Source organism: Phyllostomus hastatus, unplaced genomic scaffold, assembly GCF_019186645.2.
Source record: "Phyllostomus hastatus isolate PE091 unplaced genomic scaffold, TTU_PhHast_1.1 phas_contig_283, whole genome shotgun sequence".
In the NCBI taxonomy this organism is placed as follows: domain Eukaryota; kingdom Metazoa; phylum Chordata; class Mammalia; order Chiroptera; family Phyllostomidae; genus Phyllostomus; species Phyllostomus hastatus.
Window position 1 is genome coordinate 14,008,098 of NW_025333833.1, and position 22,222 is coordinate 14,030,319.

The window sequence follows — 22,222 nt, forward strand, 5'->3', positions numbered from 1 at the left end:
TTACAAATTTAGGGGGAAAATCTTGAAATATTTTGGGAAGCAAGCAAGGAATGTAGGAGAATTCAGAGTTTACAACTGGAAATTTTTTCCCCTGTACGTCCCTAAATTTTAGGGAGAGTAAAAGTTTTGAATTGCTGTGTGCCATAAATTATGTTATTTTATATTGGCATATTATGTTGCCATATATTGGACATAAATCTAGCTCAGTGATTAATGCTTAATGAGCAGGAGCCAGAACAATGGGTTTGTTTTCCTAGAACAAAAGGAAAGGAGGAAAGAAAGCAATGAGAGGAGGAAACAAAGAGAGAAGGAAAAATTTGAAATGAGTCCCCCTTTGCAAATGATAGAAGTAATGTATTTAAATTAATTATATCTCCCTATATATTACCCAAGATAAAAATTCCACTTAAACCTACAAATTATAGAAAAAGAATCTGTGGTTTTCCATGGCTGACAAAGGGAACTGCATGTTATTAATTGTAGCATTTTCAGTTTACCTCTTGTATTCGTTTCCTGGGGTCATCATAACAAGTGACCATAAACCTGGCTTTTAAAACGACAGAAATGCACACTCTCACAGTCCCGGGGGCCAGAAATCAAAAGGAAGTAGCTCCAGGCTTTCCCTGGCTTATGGCTGCATAACTCCAGTCTCAGTCTCTGCCTTCTCCTCCGTGTCTGTATTCTAAAAGCCCGTTGCTGTCCTAGAAGGACATTTGCTATTGGACTCATGGCCCACCCGAATAATCCATGATGGTCTCATCTTCACACCCTTAACCCCATCGCATTCACTAAAACCCCTTTTCCAAATAAGTTACATTCCCAGGTCCAGAGGAGGGGGCATAAGGCACAGGCTTTCTTTTAGGAAGGCCACTTCTCAACACACAACCCACGGTACCTGTGCTGGTTATTGAGGAACAGATATAACTAACATTATGTGGTGAACAGCTGCCCCCAACATTCATTTTTCCTGTGTATTTTTTATGAATTTATAGTAACCTTTTAGTGAATAACAGCTAACATGAATGGCAAAATGCTATGTAAATTCTATACACTATCAGATATAGAGAATTATTTTCATGCCCACTATATTATAAAGCTCTTGGGTCCTAATACCAGCATGCTTTTATTGGAAATGAGGATGGCCCAAACCACAAAATAATGGATTCTAAAATATAGTTTCTATCTGTTTTATCTTATATTAGTTGCTTCAATAATTTTTAAAGATTTTTTAGATTTATTTACATATTTACATTCTGTACCTCTCCTTAATCTGAAAATTGCTTTTAAATGATGAGAAACATCTTAGAAAGCACATATCCTAGGTTTGTACAGAAAAAAACCCTCTTTTTTATAAAGAAAAGATAATTTATAATAGATGTAAATATACTTGTATATTCATAAATATATTGCTTTACATATATAGACAGGTAAAATGAAAATATGCCATTCACATTATAGTTCGACTGTATTTCTGTTATTTAGATTGTTCCTGTCTTTCAGGAAGTTTCAGTACTAAAATGAGCATAAACGTTTTACAAACATCACTTTGAAGGATACTGTCCAATTGTCGTCCGCACAGAAAATATTTTAGCTGGTAATCTCTAGATTCACCGTGCATCCGTCTGCGGAAACCTGGAGTACCCGAGGCGTCCAGCAGCAGCCCAGATGGAGCGTTACGCTAGGGCTCCGTGCTGGCACACTGCCAGTGTGTGGAGCCGCAGTTTCTTTGCTCACTGCATTCCTTTCCGATGCTCTTCGAACTCGTCTGCTCTGCTCGGTCTGTGTCACTGTTTCTGTCTTTACAAGCCGAGAAATGAGGCATGGTTTTTCCATCTCGTAATCACTGCCGTTGTCGTCACCGGTGAAAAATCTCTTGCACACCAGGATCCCATAAGGAAAGGGAAAGTTTCCATCACTTCCTAATTCCGGCATCAAATATCTCTCTAAAAATAGCGTGATCCTTTACCTTCCGCCGTTCCCTTTTCCTCTTTCCCCACACATCCACCGGTCGTTGCTCATGCCGCTGAGTCATGTTGGTAAACACGGGCAGGCTCTTCTCTCTCCCTCTTCTCACGCAATTGATTCACAGTGTAAACTTTTGGTTTTATTTTGATGTTGAATAGTCTTGAGTGAATAATTGTGAATCGTGCCAGACAAGAGACAGCAAGCTGAATAATTCAACTGAACAGGGAAGGAAAAGGAGTTAGTGATAAAAGTCTTCTTCAGTTGCAAACAAGAAAGTATTTATATGTGTATGAGATTCTCACTGAAGCAGAATCCTGCAGGGGTGGGTAAAAGTAGGTTTATAAAACGTGGAGTTTATTCTTGTATTATGATTTAATTACTGTATTGTTTTCCATATGAACAACTATAAACCTACTTTTGCCCAATCCGTACTTAGCTTAGTAGTGTATGAAACAAATGCTTTAATATCCATCAAATCGTTTGTCCTCCCATACTCTTATTTCTTTGTAAATGGCTTTGAGAGAGAGAGTTGATTGACTTAAAATTCATGACCTCCCAGAAGCATCAAGAACAGTGGAAGTTCAGTGAAAAAGCATTTTTCCTCTAAATGTTAGATGCTATTCTAAAGTGCTTCTTTTCTTAAATAGAAACTACTGAAGTTTCGAGAATGCACTGCCTTATTTAATCCCCACAGCAATCCTGAGAAAGAAAACAGCAGCAGCTTTATTTACAGTGATGTAAAATCTGAGATGCTGGGAAACAAAGAGCGGGTGGGAAGCAGGTGCGAGGGGCTTGGGAGCCACAGCTTCAGGCACAGGGAGCAGCCCGACCTGTTTGTTCGTTTGCTTGGTCGGTTGTCATTACTTATGACCCCCAAGGTGCCATCAGGGGGGTATCACTGCACACTTCCTCCCCCAGACAATTCCGACAGCAGTCTTACGAGACATGTATTATTATCACCATTCTCATTTTATGCTGGAGGTATTGAGTGTAGAAAAAAAGTAACTAATGCATTCCAGGTCCCACGGCTCGCGCTTCCACGCAGGCCGTCCGGCCCGGCGTCTGTTTCCTATTTGTCCCACTGCCTTCAAGCTGCGTGTAGACAGAAATGAGCTCTGTTCCCTGCACCTCTGCATCTCGATTTATTGTCTCCCGTTTAAACATAGGACTTGGTGTGTGTGTGCTTACTTGCTCACTGCTTGAGTCAGCCTCGCTGCAGAAGCAAACTGAAAGTCCCAAGGCACCGGCAGCAAACACGTACTTCCTTGTCATGTTGCACGTCTGCAGCCGCCAGTTGGCTCCTGTGGCTCTGCCCCACGTGGCTGCTCGTTCTGGTGGGGATGTGTAGTCCTCTTACCAGGAAGGCAGCTCATACGTGAAAACAGTCACACAACCTGCCACGTTCTTGGCACCTCCCTGCGGCCCACTGTTGGCCACGGCGCGTGTAATAATAACTGGCCGAGGCCAGAAGCTCAACTTCTTTTCATAAACAGAGGCAAAGGGGAAAAAAACAAGCTGATTCACAGTAAAATGTTTTTGCACACATACGGTTTATCAGCTATAATTAGTTGTGGAGATGATATATGTAGGAATTTAGTAACAGAGTGTCCTCACTCTGCTTCGTCAGATTCTTTGACTCCTGAGGGTTAAAAAAAATTTAAATGACTTATGAATGCCCAGATCCCATAGTATTTTTCCCCTGTAGCAATTGCATCTCTATGATTTTATTCAGTTCAGTTCATTAATAAATTTTCCAGTCCCTCGTATGGAGCTACTTTTGAACCAAAAATTAATATTATCTGAGTTTGATCCTAGAGTACTTTTAATTTTTTTTGAGCTCCTTGAGAACAGGGTCATTGTTCATCCTAGCAAGAAGCACATTGCTAGCACCTAGAACACACCTAATGAATAGTGAATGATGTGGCCGGGCCAGCTGAACAACTGAAGAATGAAAATCCCCCAATGCATCCTTTTCTCTCTTCCATAGGAACTTCTCCTGGCAGAAAAGTGGGCGAAAATGAACAAGCTACCCTTTCCGAAGATTGATCCTTATGTGTTTGATCGAGAAGGACTGAAAGAGTGCTATGTCTTTAAACCCAAGAACACTGACGTGGAGAACGACTGCCCGACTATCATCCACTTTGTTCTGGCCAACATCAACTTCCGGAAGTACAAGGCTCCAGGTGCGCTAGGAATGAGTTGTGTTCTCTGCAGTGGAAATCTGGTACAGGAGCAATCCTGAAGTCAGGCTGGTCCACACTGGCACTTGCTGTGCCAGCTGTGACAATTTCCAGTGCTCTCCGTACCTTGCTGAATAGCTGCTATCCTGAGGCCCCCCAGAATTCCACATCTTTCTCACTCCAAGATCACATGGGTTCTTCCCAGGTTAAAAACTAAAGGTTTAACTAGCCCAGTGAAAGTTTCTGGAGCTTTACTCCAAAAATCTCTGATTATTTATGTTTGGATTGGTTGTAACCCTAATCATAAGGGTTGGTAAGTATTTTGAATATCACTATTTAAGAGACCTCTTGTCTCGGAACAAATCATGCAAATGTTCTGGGTATTTCAGCTGACCACAAGATGAATGTTATCTAATCGCACAACATGGCCGATAATTTCATGATGCTATGGTTTATTTCATAGAAAAAAAAGGTCAAGTTCAAAGCAGGTCACCCTGTTGTACCACATCCAGAGGAGCCTATAAACTCTTCAGTATCCTGGAAGACATCGATTAGCAAAAGGAGATCTAGAGATTGACAGGCAGGATGCCGAAGGCCTAAAAATGGTGTTATTTTAGGACCAGAAAATAAAGTTATAAAAGGAAAAACAGAAAAAAATAGTCATGGAAGACTTAACAGGGGACTGTGGCGAAGAATGTGATCTTTTTGTAGATGGCAGGAGAAGATAGAGCAAGGATCAATAGAGGGATGGAAATTATTATAAGTCACATTCCAAAACAAGGGAAGGAAGAATGACTGGCATTTCTAGTTCTTGAACAGTGAGCGGAGGACCTGAAACCCAGAGAATTTTCTATGGCTTAATTCTCAAGGAGAGGCTGTAAAGGGGATTTCTGTGGCATGAAGACAATTAAGTGATGTTTGGTTTGGGTTCCCACAAAAGCAAAGGATTCTTAGCAAAGGATTCAAGTGCAAAGAGCTTATCTGGGCGAACTAGAGAAGGAAATGATGAAGGGAAGGGAGGAAGGCAGACACAAAGGATGTGTCAGTGAGCTGGCTACAGGGACAAGAACTTGATCCTGTTGGGAAACTCTAGGAAATGAAACAGAACCTATGTTCTAGAACCGTCTTTCCCCTCACACATAGGAGGCAAGGGAACTCGGGTGTTTACAGCCTACGTCCTTAGACTCTGGTGGACTGCTGCTAGGGGTGGGGTGTTACTTACGAGTGCCCAGCCTGCTGCTACCCGATTAAGCAGCTGTCCGCTTGCAGGGACAGGCAGAAAGCCCTTAGGCGCAGAGTTGCAGGTGCTGGCAGTTGGAAGTTGCCCAGGTGAAATGGAAATCTTCACCCAGGGAATTCAGGTGGGGACACACCAATGTATGCTAACGGCTGCATGACCACACTGGAGGTTCCCAGTGTTGTGTTTATGACTATTTGCATGTGTTATTCCCTGGGGCTTAGAGATATTTTGTAGTTTTCCAAATACCTCATCTGAGACTCTTCTGATATTTAGGTGTTCCAAGAGAAACTCAGGAAGAGAAAGAAGTAGCTGATTTTGATATTTTTGATGACCCTGAATCGCCATTTTCAACCTTCAACTTTCAATACCCAAATCAAGCATTCAAACGGCTGCACGATCTGATGTATTTCAACACCCTGAACAACATCGATGTAAGTATCTCCTACAATCGCTGACAATGTCAAATGTTTCATAGCACACGATCATAGCATTCTTCTTTTTCGTTAAAAATTAAAACAACATTTATGAATGACACTACCCAAATTGTACTATTTTATTTGTCATGAATTATTTTTATTAATCTCCAGAAGAACCCTATAAAATTCCCTATAAAAGTAAGAAACTAATGCCTCAAAATTGGCAGAGCCTACATTTTATACTGTTATTTTATTGACAGATTGGTTAGTACTCAGCTTCTTCCCAAATAGCTAATGTATTTGTCACATGATAACGTAAATTTAAATAGGAGGAAAAGTGGTAAGAAAAGTAATATAAAAGTAGGAAAGTGAACGTAACCTGAGATGTGGTTAATGAATACACTCATGCTTTCAAGTATCTTTATTTTTCTGGGTCATGGGAATGTTGCCAACAGTTTCCATTTTTAGTCCCAGAGATATCAAGCACCCTTTGATTTAGAAACTTTAGAAACAAATTATTCCCTTCCGTATCATTCCTATCACTGCTGCCAAGATTGTGTACCTATGTAAAATTCTTTCATCTCGAGCTCACCACTGAAGAACACTGTTGTGTAATTGGAATCGTGTTGGCTTGTAGTTCCAGATCCTTATTGGACTGATTATTATCAGTTGTGAAAGCCCAAGTTCATTGGCCACACTGGATTTTGCACATGAGGAAACAGTAAAACAAGGGGAAAGGAAAGAAACTAAATGGAGAGGGAAAGGCATCGTACTTGCCCTGACTGTATATAACTTGCCAGTCTTTTTGGAGACAGTGTGAATGGCTCAAAAGAACACATTGTGTGTGGAGGACTGTTTTTTACATATGGGATTTAATTAGGTTTTTTGAGCTGACAGAATTCCGGCACATCTGGTTTGCTTGTTTCATTAGTTGGGCTTGAGACTAGTAATGATCAATTGTGAAGAGTTATAATAGTTCCACTGTAATATGTTTGTTAACCAATATCTTTAGTTTTTGTAAACAGGAAATTTTACCCAATAGGCTTCAGTTCCTACAACTCTAAAATGCGTTCTTGTTAGCCTTCATTTATGAAGAATATATGGTAATTCATGTAGACCATGCTTAGCATATTTTATAGCGTATATCATTTTCTAAATTATGTATTCCTTTTTTCTTTTATCTCACAAGTAGTGAACACTTGAAATTCATATCCTATATTGTTTCTGTTGTGATGGTGAAAATTTAAAGAATATTAAGATAAAGTCAGTATTTTCATCTGTGATTTATAAGGAGCAAGCATTTTAAAAATAGAGCCGTGTTTTATAAAACCCCCTGCTGTTAAAAATGACCAAAGGGGTAATATCGACATAAAACTGTTGTTCCAGTGGGAGCCAATAAACTCAAAACTAAATATTCTTTGGGATACAATGTATTACACTTAATCAGTTATCTTCAAATGAAAAAAAAATAGATTGTAGGAATATATAAATACCTTATTGGACTTGAGAAAATAAAAGATACACACACACATAGAGGGGTTGGCAAAAGTAGGTTTACAGAAGAAGACAAAACAAAAATTAAAAAACAATGGTACTAGAATAAACTCTGTATTTTATTCACTTGCAACTGTAAACCTACTTTTGCTCCCCTTCTACATACATTATACATGTGTATATATATGGGTGTATATGTATATTTATATATATGAAAATATATGTAACAAACATTTCTCTCATTGCTTCCAGTTCTGGTTTATACAAAACCTGCTAAACTACTTGCTATTAAAATGATATAGTTCCATTTATACATTTTCCAAACAATCTTCATAGGCATCTGTTTGACACATAGATGAAAAAGTTAAAGCTGGAACAGAAATAGACTCTGTACCAAAATAACCGTCCTGACTTACAGCTCACCAGATGTTGAGTCTTCACAAACCACTGATTGCTTCTAAGGACTTTCCTGGCGCAGCCTGTAGAAGCGAGGTCCTGGGCTTTATATCATCGATAGACTGGGCTACTGGGTGGCTGGATAAGTCCCTGGGCGACTTAAACATTTGGAGCCTCAGTTGACTCATCTCTAAAACACCAGTGAATACCTATCACACTGGCAGTAGTGAGCCTTGAATCAGGCGATGCAGGGACAGTGCTGGGCAAACAAAGCTGCCCAATAAAGGGGAACCTTACCCGTATGTGTCTGTACCCTATGCCAGGATGGATACACCTCAAGATCTTTGCAAACGCCCAGAATTAAGAATATAGACAGGTCTGCACAGGTAACAGCAGTCTGGGCGGTAAATGAACATTCTTTGAATGAATGAAAATATAGGCTTCCTCTTAAATTGTATGACCACTGAGACTTGTGTTCAGGTGTTTCTTGGTTGTGTGTGTGCATGTGTGTGCACCTCACACCCTGGTAAGACTCTCGGTTTTCACTGACATTTCATCTCTCCCCTGATGACCTTGTCCCCAACTTTTTACCAAGAAAACATATTTTCTCAGAACCCAAGTTTCTTGAGAAGTGTGGATAAATAAACAACACCAACGCTGCTCAGATAGGGTGCTGGAGAGTTCACTGAGTGCAGTCGTTAGCTAAGTCACCCTTTCCCACCTCATTTGAATACGCCAGGTTACTCATTCCCACTAGAGCGACGCACGGGTTCACTTGCTGTGGACGCTCTGAGCTGCTTGAAACAGCGGACACTGAATATCATCTCTCCTAATGCAAAGACATTTGACTGCCAAATCCTGGCCATGGCCTTGTGGCCCAAGGCAAATTTTCATCTTCACTTCACATGCGGTTGTATATTTTGACCCTGAAAAGGCTGCCCTGTCTCTGACAGCTGTGTACCTCTGTGGCCTCCCCCTCCCCCCGGATCTCCTGGCCGGCCTGCTTCGGTGAAGCTGAATCCCAGCTCACCTCTAGAAAACCTCTGTTTGTGCTCACTCTGTGACAGCAGCTCAGGTTTGTCCTTAGTGTCAGGCTTCCGCACTTACTCAACTTTCCCAAATTCCTTTTCACTGAACCTTGCCTCTGTTCCTTCACATTGGCACAATTTCATGGCTGTCTTTTTTTTTAAAGATTTTATTTACTTATTTTTAGAGAGAGGGGAAGGGGGGAGAAAAAGAGGGAGAGAAACATCAATGTGTGGTTGCCTCTCACACGCCCTCTACTGGGGACCTGGCCCACAACCCAGGCATGTTCCCTGACTGGGAATCAATCCAGAGACCCATTGGTTTGCAGGCTGGCACTTAATCCACCGAGCCACACCAGCCAGGGCTCATGGTTGTCTTGTTTTCCAGACACTGTTAATATACAATGACTTATACTGGAGGACGTGTGGTATGTGAGAAATGCAGAGACTCTGGAGTTAGACCAAACTAGGTGTTCAAATCCTCGCTTGCTGCCTCTTGAGCATGTTGGTTAACCTGTCCAGATGTTACCTTCCTCATCTGTAAGGGGAAGCAATGCTACTTGTCTTATGGATCAGGATGAGGATTAAGTAAAACAAACAATTTAAGGGCTTGGCATCTACGAGACACTTGATAAGCTGAATCAGCCAATGTGATAATGATAAAAATTATTATCTCTGTTGATGTTATCTTCTGCTTTTACTTGAAAATTTAAATCCATGAAAACCAATGACTTGCCTTCTTATCTTGTGTCCAGAGATGCTAATCACAGTGCCTGACACCTGAAATAAATACGCAGCAAAATTTTAAAATGTCATGAACTTACTGGCTGAAGCTGTCAAAGAATTTAACGAGACAGGAGGAGGGGATAACAAGGGTCCTGGTCACAGGCCTGGCGGCAGCATTCCTGACCGTGGAGAATCTCCACGCAGTGTTTGCCTGCCAGCGAGCGGGGGCTCGTGCTGTGCTCATAAACCATGGCTTTGATCTGGAGGGAACGCACTTTCTGAGATCTCTTTCCTAGGGCCTAGTTGGTTCAGCTATCACACACACACATACAAAGTATTGTTACACAGTCTCACTCATTCAATTTACTAATTCAGCAGTCATATTCTAAAAACCTGTGTTTTATGTCAGTTTATTCAACATATATCAATGGTGCATAATAGTGAACTTTTAAATGTATTCTCAAACAACTCTATACAGTGTTAAATGATAGATGCTAATTAAAATGAGGACAAGCACCTGTCCAGAAGAACTGGTACTTAATTCTCAATTTATTGATATTCCATCATCATGATAAAAGTGCTGAGGTCCAAGTTAAAGTTTTTATCTTTTAAAATAATTTAGAAGCTTTGTAAGTGTCATGACCCAATCAATGTATGAGGCCCAAATTCATCTACCTTTCATGCTTCCTGACCTCTCTTTCCATCTTATTTCTTCATTAATTCAACTTGTTTATTGAGTATCCACTGTGCTGGGCACTGTTTTGGGAACTAGAGACACAACAGCGAACAAAACAACAAGAGCAACAAAAACACAAGAGAGTTTTGAGTGTTCAGTATAAACTAAATATCTCTCCCTCAAGTACTGAACACTCAAAGCTAGCCTCTGAGGTAGGGATTTTTATTTATGTGTGAGGAAACTGAGTCATGGACTATGTAGGCAGGTTGCGGGAAGTCGCAGGCTGATGTGAGGAGCGGAGGTGGGACCACGGGCTTTTCTTCTCTCTCCTCACTTTCAAACCATCCGTGTCTCAGGCAGACGCGGTTCCTAGCATTCCCCAAACAGAGCCTCGTTTCCAACCAGGCCCGTCCCAGGGGTTGCCTGTACCTGCCACGACCTTCCACCATTAGCCGTTTTGTAAGATTATCCTTCTACTGAGCATGCCCAGTCTTTCTACTCCTCTTACAAAATGCTGCCTGCCCTTCAAGTCAGCCCTGATCTCTTTGTTCCCCATGAGCTGAAGTTTCTCCTGTTCAATTCCACCTTCCATGATACCCTTCTGTGCATTCATTCATTTTACAAATATTTGTTGCTCCCCTTCCATGTGCTAAGAGCTGGGATCCAAAATGATGAGACTCAACAGGTCCCTGCTTCCATGGCACTTCAGTATTTATTAGGAAGGCAGAAATTCGTAAAAAAAAATTCACAGTAATTTGATCAGAATACCTTCTTTTCCATGTTTTCCATATTTATATACTTTTATTTTTCTCTCCAAATATATACTGTAACTTCCTCTTTGGGCTCATTTCTAATTTCCTGTTGTGGGAATTCAATATTTGCTTGTGGATTGCTTCCAAACTCACGTTTCTAAATTTGTTCCTTTGGGGAAGAAGATCAACTTTTAAGTGTTTTCTTTCCTTATTTTCTGCCCTTATTGCCAAAGATGGAAATGTTCTGGATCAACCATTAGGAGGCCCTTGAATGGCACTAGTGAAGCATGGCACAGGTCCTGTTCACGGATGGAGGGTGGGCGCAGGTCCCGTTCACGGATGGAGGGTGGGAATGTGAGGGTCACTGCTAGCACAACTGGCAAGAAAGGTTTGGAATTTTAGTGAATTTCTGCAGTGAATGAGAGAGGAAGTGTGATACAAGTATTACTTAAGAATACTTCTAATTAAAAAAAAAGGAAGACTTAAATATAACACGTTGCTTTTCTGGAGACATCAAGCTGTACCATGTATCATGCTCGAAGGTTTGAATTTAGCAGCTGATGCAGTACTGAGTTTAGCCTCTTCTGTTTGTATCACAGAATTAGAAATGACAGCAAATGGGTATTTTTTCAGCAATGTGAAAAAACATGGCTAATGGTTTTATAGTGTTAATGCGCCACCTAGTGGTTGAACTTCCACATTCTCATTTCAGATGATTTGGGTTTTTCAGAGTTGTGTAGATTCTTTTCCCTTTGTAAGAATGGCCTGTTTACTAGTAACACCTGCCAAGGTTATAGTAATTATGCTCATTATTGATATTGGTATTGCTGCATGTTTGTGCTCATGAATTCGTTATAAAGGAATCGACAGTCATCACTATAATTTCCCCTGTGGTCTTTTATATGTTAAAGCTTTTTAGGTGTTTGGAAAGTAAAAAGCTGATTTTTGTTGTACTTGGGCACTTGTCTGCCATGCGACTTGATGTACCCTGAGCTGCTGTAGTGAAGGAGCAGCCAACTGAAAACTCGGTGACATGATCTCCACAAAGGAGGGAGATTTTTTTCCTTTTTAAAACAGTTTCAATCGCAGTTGACATTCAGTATTATGTTCATTCTCTCTGTGGCTTCTTCTTTATATCCTCAGTTCTAGGAGTTCCATTCAGTTAGTCTTCAGATGGTTCTCCAGGTCGACTGCTCAGTAGTTTGTGGTAGTTCTGATGTGGTCAAGGGAGGAGTGAGCACAGCTTACCTGCTCCGCCATCTTGACCGCAGCATCTTGAGCTTGAACTGCAGCAGGGAGATTATTAGAAGATGTAGTAAGACACGTTTTACTGCATAATTAATTTGCTGACTTCTACCAAATAATAAACCCTCTCTTGGCTGTACGTAGTGTTTCTATTTCTAGTAAACCTTACAGCCTCGCATCTAATTTAAAGCTCCTAAATTTTCTCACATATGGACAGTTTGAAAATAAACAATAAATGGATGTGCTTGTTATGAAATGTTTCCTGTGTGCTGGCATGGCACACAGTTGGGTTTTTTTTATCCTCACCTTAGGACACGTTCATTGACTTTCAGAGAGAGGGGAAGGGAGGGAGAGAGAGGGGGAGAGAAACATCAACGAGCCCTGACGGGGTGAACCTGCAACCAGGCATGTGCCCTGACCAGGAATCCTGCAACCTACATCCCTTCGATGTATGTGACGACGCCCCAACCAACTGAGCCATACCAACCAGGGCGTGCAAAATAGTTTGTATAAATGATCCTCAATCCCTGCAAAAGCCAAGATTAGTGTTATTATTTTTCATTTTGAAGAAGGGGGAACAAACTCAAGAATTTAAGCTAATTCCCCTTGACCTCACCTAGTCAAAAAGCATAGTGCCTGGAGGCCCTTGGTCAAGGCCTGTTTCCTAGGCCCGAAGCTCCTCTACGGCAGTAGACTTCATTATGTCTCCCTTACTCGTGAAGAAATGGGGTCAGCAAATATCTGCTTTAATAAAAGACTCGGTAACATCGAGCCCATTTTTCCCAGAAGATAATTATTTATACAGGGGTGGGCAAAAGTAGATTTTACAGTTGTTGGTATGGAACATAATACAATCATTACTAAATAGTAATACAAGAGTAAACTCTTTTGCATACTCACCACCATAAACCTACTTTTGCCCACCCCATAGATAAAAAATTTCAAAATTATAAAGCAAATAAATGTGTCACATTGCTGTGAGGAACCCTATTTCCATAATACAACTGCTCGCCATTTAAAGTTACTATCGGAGGATGGAGGAGCCTGCCCGTTGGGCCCGACATAAAGTCACAGAATGTTACCTGCATGCCCACACCACCCAGGCCACACGTCTCCCTTCTCCAGGCCTTGAACCCGGCTTGCCCAGTGAGGTCAGATGTGGAACGGGAAAGCCCCTCAGTGCACACCTCTCCAAGGCCAAGGGCACCACACCAGCTCTGGGTGGTGGGGAGCCACAAGATCCTGCACTGCCTAGACTTGCCAACTATTCCTCCCCACGGCAGCATGCGGATAATCCCTTAATGTTGCTCAGAGATCCCTGGGGTACAACTAAAGGGGGATTGTAGGACACCCCTGTGACTTGCCTCTGTGTCCTGAGACTTCTACCGCAGTGGCCGTGAAGATGAAATTCTGGAGTCCCACCCTGAGGAATGAAGTCTTCCCGATGGTGCCAAGGTTATAAAATAGCAACAGAGCCAAGATTGCTATTCAGGCCTCCTTTCCAAAGCCCATTCCTGTTGCTCTGCGATAACTTTTTCGGCCAAACCCCAAATCTTCTCTTTTTCCCAAAAGTTTCCAGCTAGGTTAGCTTCATACCAGAGAAGCACATGATGACTGCAGTAGAAATTCTTAGAGGCAGCAGTCACCATGCAATTTCTGAGTATGTATAAAGATGGATCTGAGTAGAAAATAGCCATCGCCACTAAAATCACAAAGGTGGTGTTTTCTAGGCAAAGGACGCCCATGTTTTATGACGGTGTTTGTTTAATCAAGACAGCAGGTGGGTTGTCAGCATCGCCTTCTCTCCCTAGGCTTAGGAAAGTCCTTCCCTTCCTTGTGGTTCTTCATTTCCACTTGTCCACGCATGGTAACGAACATCAGTTCAAGGTTCAGTGATTAATGTATCTTCCCTCTGATCACCTTCCCAGTGAAGGATGAATGGAGATAGATTTACCGTGTTACAAGTATTTTATTCCCTGTTTTATCAGCACAAAGTTTGGAACTCCCAAGAATTGCTTCTTCTCTGGTAGGGGAGGGAAGAGTGTTTGAACATGCGCTTAATGGGAGTGAAATGGCAAGATGTTTCATGGAAATATCCACATGCCTGACTCAGAGATTTCTTTCTCTATTTCAAAAAGAATCCTGTAATGAAAAGATTGATTCGATTTTTGTGTTGACCAAACAAATGTTTAAATGAATTCAGAGCAGCACTGACTTTCCCTCTTTGCCCCTGTTTGCAGGTGATCAAGAATGCCATCGTGGAGAGCATCGAATACAGAAAACAGAATCCGTCTCGTTGCTCTGTTTCCCTCAGTAACATTGAAGCAAGAAAATTCTTCAACAAAGAGTATCTAGGCAAACCCACCTCATAGTGTGCGTCCTGGGGGCGGGGGGGGCAGCAATTTCTGATGCTGAGGCTGTTTCAAATTCCATGACAACTGGATTCAAAGCACAGGGCAGACACTGGTACTTACCATGACAGGCTGGTTGATGCTCAGATTTGCAGTTATTTATGTAAAGCTGCGTGAGAATAATACCCTTATAAGTTTGTTTTTAGGTTAACAGATGATGCTGATTATGTAAAAATATACTACATTTTCTGTCAGTACGAGTTTCCTGCTGCAAATGTGCGGACCTAGACTGTCTATGTAGACTTTTGCTCACCAATGACATTACGTGTCCAGTTTTTAAAAACGTGGTTTCTTCTTAGAATATTTAACATTTTAATCTCAGTAAGTAAGACCTTGCATTGCGTGTGAATGTTATTCACTGACTGGATTTATTTGTGCCACAAAAACAACACTATTTTTTATTTATATGTGCATTTATACTTACATGAAATAAATACATGTTTTGCAAATTATCATGAGGTAACTGAGTTTTATTATTTTTAATGAGATATTGCATTGTTGCTATGAAAGATTCTCAGATCCATGGCTTTTAAACACAAAAGTTGTTAATCCTAAATTCAAATGTGAAACTTACTGTAAATCATTGTTATTTTTCTTAAAAGAGAAAATGTGTATAGATTATTGACCAAATGGTATATATATTTATTCAGCGAGTGGAAGAAACTGTAACCACTTCTAGTTTAACTTTTTACTTTGCTAATATTACCCTGGACAGAGTATCCTACAGAAAGCACCAGAGAAAATTCTAGAAGAGTGGCAAGGGCTGAATATGCAGGACTTGTCTCCTCATTCTTCTTTCTTTAAATTATCTTTCTTCAAGCTCTCTATTCATTTGTCTTTTTTTCTTGCACTTTTCATTTACATTTCCACCTGTGAAAAAAGACCAAAAAAAGGAGGAGGGGACACTGGGGAGCTGGATTCTTCACTGGGGGATTTATGCCTTTGACAAGTGAGTGCTCCCAGCAGGGCATCCGGCACATCGCGCAGGGTCTGGGGCTACCGCAGGGGACAAAACTGACCAAAGTGCCTGTCCTCGAGGACTTTCCATTCTGGTGGAGATGACGCATGATCAATGAGAAAAATATGTTTCTAGAGTATTCCTCACATGTGCTAAGGAGGGAGGGGAGGAGATGGGAAGTGTTGGGGTGTGTAATTTTGAATGGGGTCCTGGGGAAGATCATGGTGGGAGGGTGACATCGGAGTCAAGCCGTGAAGGGGCTGAGCGGGAAGGACCTCTGGGTGCTCAAGGGAAGAGCATTCCTGGCAGGAGGAAGAGCAAACACGAGTGCCCTGAGGTTGAGCATCAAGCGTGTTCCAGGAAGAGAGAAGAGACCAAGGTGCCCTGAGCAGAGTGGGTGATGATTCTGTTTAAATTAATTATGTGAAGACCCCTGGCTGGCATAGCTCAGTGGATTGAGCGTGTGCTGCAAACCAAAGTGTCGCAGGTTTGATTCCCAGTCAGGGTACATGCCTGGGTTGCAGGCCATGACCCCCAGCAACCGTACATTGATGTTTCTCTCTCTCTCTCTATCTCCCTCCCTTCCCTCTCTAAAAATAAATAAATAAAAATATTTTAAAAAAATTAATTATGTGAGGGAAGAGTTGGAAAGAATGTATCGAATTACTGACATGCTTTGGGTGGGGCTGGGGAAGAGGATTCTGGCCTCAATCTGCCACCATGGTCTAATCTTAAGTGTGGGGAGAGAGCAAATGGAAGAATCTGGTGGTTTTCTTTCTCTGTCACTGTCACGGGCTCTTGGGGGAAAGCAGGCATCTGCCAATGTCCAGGACTGCACCTAGAAAAGGGCCTTAGCACCCTGAAGCCAGGTGTATCAGAACTCAAAAGCCTAGCTTGGCGGGACCGCTATGAATGCAGCAAGAGACATTTGGGAGCACTGGTTCGCTGAGACTGGGGGTACCCATCAGACAGTAAGTTCAAAGGGGCCTGCTGCGGCTGCTGCCTGCAGGTGATTTCAGGGTCAGCCCCCTCCACACTGGACTCTAAGCCAGAGGATCCTGGCCACCCCAGGCTGGCTGAAGAAAGGGGAACTCCACAAGCAATGCAAGCACAGTACAGGGGGCCCAGGAACCTGGAACAGGACACTAGTCCAGAGAGGCCTGGATCTTGGGAACACGAGGCAATTGCCTCATCCCAAACCCTAAACTACACGAATACGCACGTTGCCCCGAAGGCAAAGCTGTTGATGGACACCGGCTTTGTCTTGCCGGAGCAAGAGGGGAAGGCTGGAGGGGAATGATTTAGTAAGAGACACGTGAGACCCTCAGGCAGCAGGCCCAAGTGGTTGTGACTGCCCTTAATTTGCAGCTTCTGCCTCCGAGTGTCTTCAGCGGATGAACTCCCCCCACAGTGCAGACATTGCAGGAGGTTGGGGACAGACTCCCCGCTCCATAGGCCTGTCCAATGCCCGTGGTACAACGCCAGGGGCAAGTGAGAATTGCGCATGCGTAAACAGTTCAATTCAAGGTGGCAGAAGTGGAACCCGGCTTGATTCGGGACTGGCGGGGCCGAGGAGCAGGAACTGGGTGGTGACTGAAGGCAAGCCGGCTTCCAAGCCCTGAACTACTCCCATGCGCAAATGCCTTCTGAACGTGCCAAGAGAATACTGGCCTGCCTCGCCAAAGCAACCCGGGCGTGCTGACTGGTACCATGTACTAGGAGGCTGGTTGTTGGATTCTGCATAGGCGCTGACAGTCATCAATTTGTAGCTGCCACTAGAAGAATGGTTTTCCAGTTGAGCCGCCTTTTCACTGGAGACTGTGCTGGTTGTTCAGGCCCGGCTCCAGCTGCACAGGCCTGGAAGGCTCAGGGCTGAGTTCTGCGCGTGCGCGTGCTGATCTACTTGGGGTGACAAGGGATCTGGAACCTGGGCATAGTTGGGCGCAGGAGAGCTGGGGAGGTAGGTGTCCGAAGGATGGCAGTGGCGTTTTCTTCTGTCACCCATGAGAAGTTGGGTAGAAGCCTGGCCCCTGCAGACAGTGTGACTGTCGCCAACTTACAGGTATGCCTGTGAGTGATTTCGGGGTTGGGGGAAGGAGAAGCGGAGATCCTCCCACAGTGGAGACCATGCAGGCCAATGGGGTAGGTAGGTCCCCAGTTCCACTGACAAGGAAGGCCCAGGGGGCCCTAAGGCAGCTGAAGAAAGGCAGACTGCGCATGTGCGGACAGCAAAGTTCATGCTAGGCAAGAGTTAGGTTAATAGTGCAGGATCTGGGGACACAAGGCATCTGCCTACCTCTAAGCTCTAAACAACACAAATGTGCATCCTTGCCTAGAAGGCAGAGCTGGAGGATGCTGTCCTGCCTTGCCAGGGCGGGGCGGCGGCGGTGGGCGGGCTATCAGCCAACTATAAGCACCTGGGAACCCTGGTTTCTGGAAAACCGCGGGACTCCATAGGCTGCAAGTCTACGCGGGGACTGACGATCACATTTGGTAGCTGCCCCTCAGGTGATTTTTGGGAATGGGCCCTCTCTCCTTACCAGAGGCATAGGAAGTGACAACTATATACCTGAGCCGTGAGAAGTGGCCAGGGGACTAAAAGAGGCCTTGGGACCTCGCACTAGGCAGGTCCTGAGTGAGAGGCCCCGTCACAGGATGGACTTTTGGGGGACAAAACGTAGTCCAATTCCCAAGCCCAGAAATACCCAAATAACAACATTCCCACTGAATGCAGAGTTCATTTTATACATTCAGAGCAAGAAAGAATAATAATGGTGATGGAAAATTTTACAGAGGTGGTGAGACTTCCCTTTGGGCTTGGACGATATGTAGAATTAAGAATGCAGAAAAAAGTATAGAAGCATACTGATGGAGGAAATAGAATGGTATTTTTAAGAGACCAGTGAGGATGGAAGCTTGACCAAAAAGGAAGAATTATTGAGAGATGAAGCCCCATAGGTACATGGGAAGCTGTTCACAATTGCAAAAATTGGGGAGAATACCAACTCACATCCCCAAGGACAGTGGATGAATAAACTGGGAAATGGTCAAACAAGACTATTATGCAACATTCAATAAATGAACTATGATGACATGCAGCTTTATGGATGAACCTTAACATAATATATCAAGACACAAACACTAAAATAAAAATGTATGCCTTTAAGCAATATATAAATAGTATGTGCATTGTATACCTGTACATATGTATAGTATATACCAACATAACATGTGTGTGTGTGTATCAGATAAAACCAGTGTGAGAGAAAGCACACAGTGTTTAGGAAGATGGTCACCTCGGGAAGGGAGCAGCATTTGGATGGAGTGGGAACCGCACAGCTAGAAGTAACTTTGTTGAAGTCTGAGCTTTCGTGTTGGCTATTAGGTACACCACAGGTGCATTTACATTATTAAAAATACACATGTACAGACATATATACATACGTAAGAGAGAGCCATTCACAGACCACCTGTAAATGTTCCATGAACCAAGGGTTAATATTAATCCACTTCTGTGACCTTGAGGTCCTTTACAGGAACACGCACAAGCAAAGGTGCAGAAATGTTTTGCAAACCCATGTGCTTCAAAAGCCTTATTTTGTATACTCATTCATAAAATGAAGTGCAGAATAAATATTTCTTCTGTGGCAGGGAGCAGTCCTCCTCGAACCTTTAATGTGCTCTCCCTCATTTTCCCTTCCTCTGCCGCTAGCCCAGTGAAGCGCAAGTGGGTGTGGTGTGAGTTACTGCAGAGACAGGGCAAGAAACGCGGTGTTACTGTGTGACACCACTGGGGTGTGGAAGTTGTTTGTTAGCCTGGTCTATCATAACAAATACCTTTAATTGCAAAAACCTCAGACATTCCAAATTCCAAACTTAGAAAATAGATATTATTCACATCACATTGAAGAGTCATAATGTTACCAAGAGAGTTCATGATAAAACCAGTTTCTAATGCACTGAGAAAAAAGAACCCTAGAACTGAAGCTTTCCTGACTTGAGTCAATTCTTTACATGGTGCCCTGAAGTGAGTTTCTTATGTTATGCTTCTGTTTCTTCATCTATAAAAAGGGGACAATATATTAAATATATTTACCTTATAAGATGTTCTTGATTATCACATGATATAGGGTATTTGAAAGCTTTAATAAATATAAGGTCTTTGGGGAATCTTATATTTCTTTCTCTCCTTGAGAATCAAGAGGCCAGATATAAGAATTATTAAAAAATAAACATTTAAAAGTTTTAAAGCTTATTTAATCAAAAGGAATTTGAATCAGGCAGCATCCAAGAGCAGGTAGGAAGAAGCACTGTAGTGCTACCCTGTAGTGTAGCACAGGTAGTACGAAATGAGTTCCATAGGCGGAAGGGAGGAGGAACACAGAAGTCGTATGAGGCCAAAAAGCAGATTGATTGTTGCAGCGTCACTTTCCGTTCAGGATGGCAGGAGTCTCTAGGGCTGATTATCGAACCACTGCTGATCAGGAGGCGGTTCCGGATTAACTGCTTTAAGATTCCACCCCTGGGAAAACAGACGCTGTAATTAAGCCTTGGTTTGGTGATGTAGGGGTTAGCATAAGGGACTTCTTTTTGGGCCTGTAGTCTTGTTTTTAACAGACTTAATTGATGGAAAAGAAATGTTTATTCAATGTATAGAAACTCAACTCACAAATTTTCAAATCTATCGAGTACATGTAAGTTTCTCAGTCTGACCACTAGATGGCAGTCTTCTTCCAAAAACTGTTCTACATCCACAAGTCCTCAGTTTGTCTTAATGCAAATATAGTTTATTTCTGCAATAAGATGATATATCTTATTGCAGGACATATCTTGCACTTAGACACACACATATAATATTTTGTAATTGAATTGTAATAGTGTAACATATTTTTAAAAAGGGATTTGTTTTCTGCTGCAAAACAACTGAAAGACACTCAGAAATAAATTGGAGTAATGAGAAAGACATCATGGAAACCTAGGGCTGAATGACCTGCTCAATGCACGACAGAGAATCACCACCCAGTTTGTCACCCCTTCTCAGCCACAGCTTTATACACGTTATCCTGGCGTCTGGCATTTGTTTAAAATCCCAGCTTGTCCGGGTGCTGCCTGACCTCACACTTTCATCCTCCCCTTCACGGTAAAGGCAAGGATAAACCATTTCCCCTCTGTGGTCTTCCCTGTGTCTGGTCTCCCAGTGCGTATCTCCATTAGAGACTTCCCCACTGCCCAGTGATTTATATTTCTTCATCGGTCTCCCCACCTCGCTGCGAACTTTGGAACACAGGGAGCAGGGCTCCAGCCTGGCAGAGGTACCTGTTCCATGCAGGGAAGCAACGACTGTTTACTGAATGAATCTCAGACTTACCCATGTGTACACTCTGCTGCCCATTGGACCAAGGTATTATAATATTTGGCCCCAAGTTCGTCAAATCAAATGGTCTTCAGTGTGCAGCTGTGGTCCCCAGCCCATGAACACCCACCAGGTTCTCCTAGTCCCCCAGATGTCCAGACCTGGAGCCAGAGGCTGATGGGTTCGCTCTTTCTTCTGTCACTTCAGTGCCATATAAACAGTATGGCCCAAATATCTTGAGTTTCATTTTTCTTGTTTGAAAAATGAGTGTATTGACATCTCTCCCTCTTCAGTTTGACAAGGTTGCTGTGAAATACCCAAACACTGATAAGTTCTTTTGAGGTAGTAATGGGATCTCTTGAAAATATGTGTGCGATATAATTGATTTTGTAGACTTGCAAAGCCAGGATCATTAATTATTGGGAGAGGAGGGGGTCATTTAGTTATAGAGTCCTTAGTTCAGATTATAGATTGTTTAAAGCATAGGACCTGAAATCAGATAAAAACAAATTTTAAAACTGCTCAGCCATTTGCCAGTAGTGTGACTTTTGGCCTATTATTAATATTAATTACCATGTGTGTCTGTTTTAGGGGAAGCTTTAAGTTAAACAGTTGACAGCTTTTAAAATTTTACTTTCATTTGCAGTATAGATAACAGACTTTAATAGCTGCAAACTGACCCCTTTTTGGCTTTAAAAAAATCTTTGAACGAAGCTTTGTGTGAAATTAGCTACTAGAACCACACTGCGGCAGTCTTTGCTTGTGTAAGACTGTTCAGTTCAAATTTTTCTCAGCAAATCATATTTTCTAAAGTGCTGGGGAATTAATTGTATTTTCTTACATATCCACTAATTTAATCATTTACTACACAGTTTCGTAAAGATGAACATAATAATCCCGAACAACTGAAAAGTAAAATAGTCATCACCTTGACATTGCAATACCAAACTCAGAAAACACTATAGTGTCTTACTTTTGATTATGTAAAAAAGTCTGTGTGAAAAGCAATTTAGTAACAGAAGTGCAAGATCGTGAAGACTCCAGCAAACTTCCTAAATGACAGTCCCCACAAAACCGAGCACATGAGCCAGCTGACTTGGTTCCCAGAGGTGCTTTCTCCTAATAAGCTGTAACTAGACACATGGAGTGTATGACTTACCAGAAACAGAAACAAAATGATAGCCTTTATCTGAGAAGAGGTGGACCAAGCAGCAAATAATATTTACTGAGGCCCTCATTATATTCGAATTACTGGAATCTATTAAATCCAGATGTGACCTGCAAATCCCCATCAATGAGACATTGCTTAGAAGTATTTCATGATTTTTTTCCCCCACCAGGGACTGTCAATGAATTACATGGACAGAATAGATGGTAGTTCCTGG

The 22,222-nt window shown here is 42.3% G+C and overlaps 1 protein-coding gene across 3 annotated transcripts in view; it reads left to right on the plus strand.

The window, feature by feature from the left end:
• PLA2G4A (phospholipase A2 group IVA) overlaps positions 1–14,978 on the plus strand; it is a 151,061-nt gene extending 136,083 nt beyond the window's left edge. For all 3 annotated transcript variants that reach the window (XM_045838531.1, XM_045838532.1, XM_045838529.1), the window contains 3 exons: positions 3,953–4,148; positions 5,659–5,816; positions 14,356–14,978. In XM_045838531.1, coding sequence (XP_045694487.1) covers positions 3,953–4,148; positions 5,659–5,816; positions 14,356–14,487 — 486 coding nt within the window. In that variant the 3' untranslated portion in view covers positions 14,488–14,978. The remainder of the gene's footprint in view (positions 1–3,952; positions 4,149–5,658; positions 5,817–14,355) is intronic.
• Positions 14,979–22,222: the final 7,244 nt, after the last annotated feature.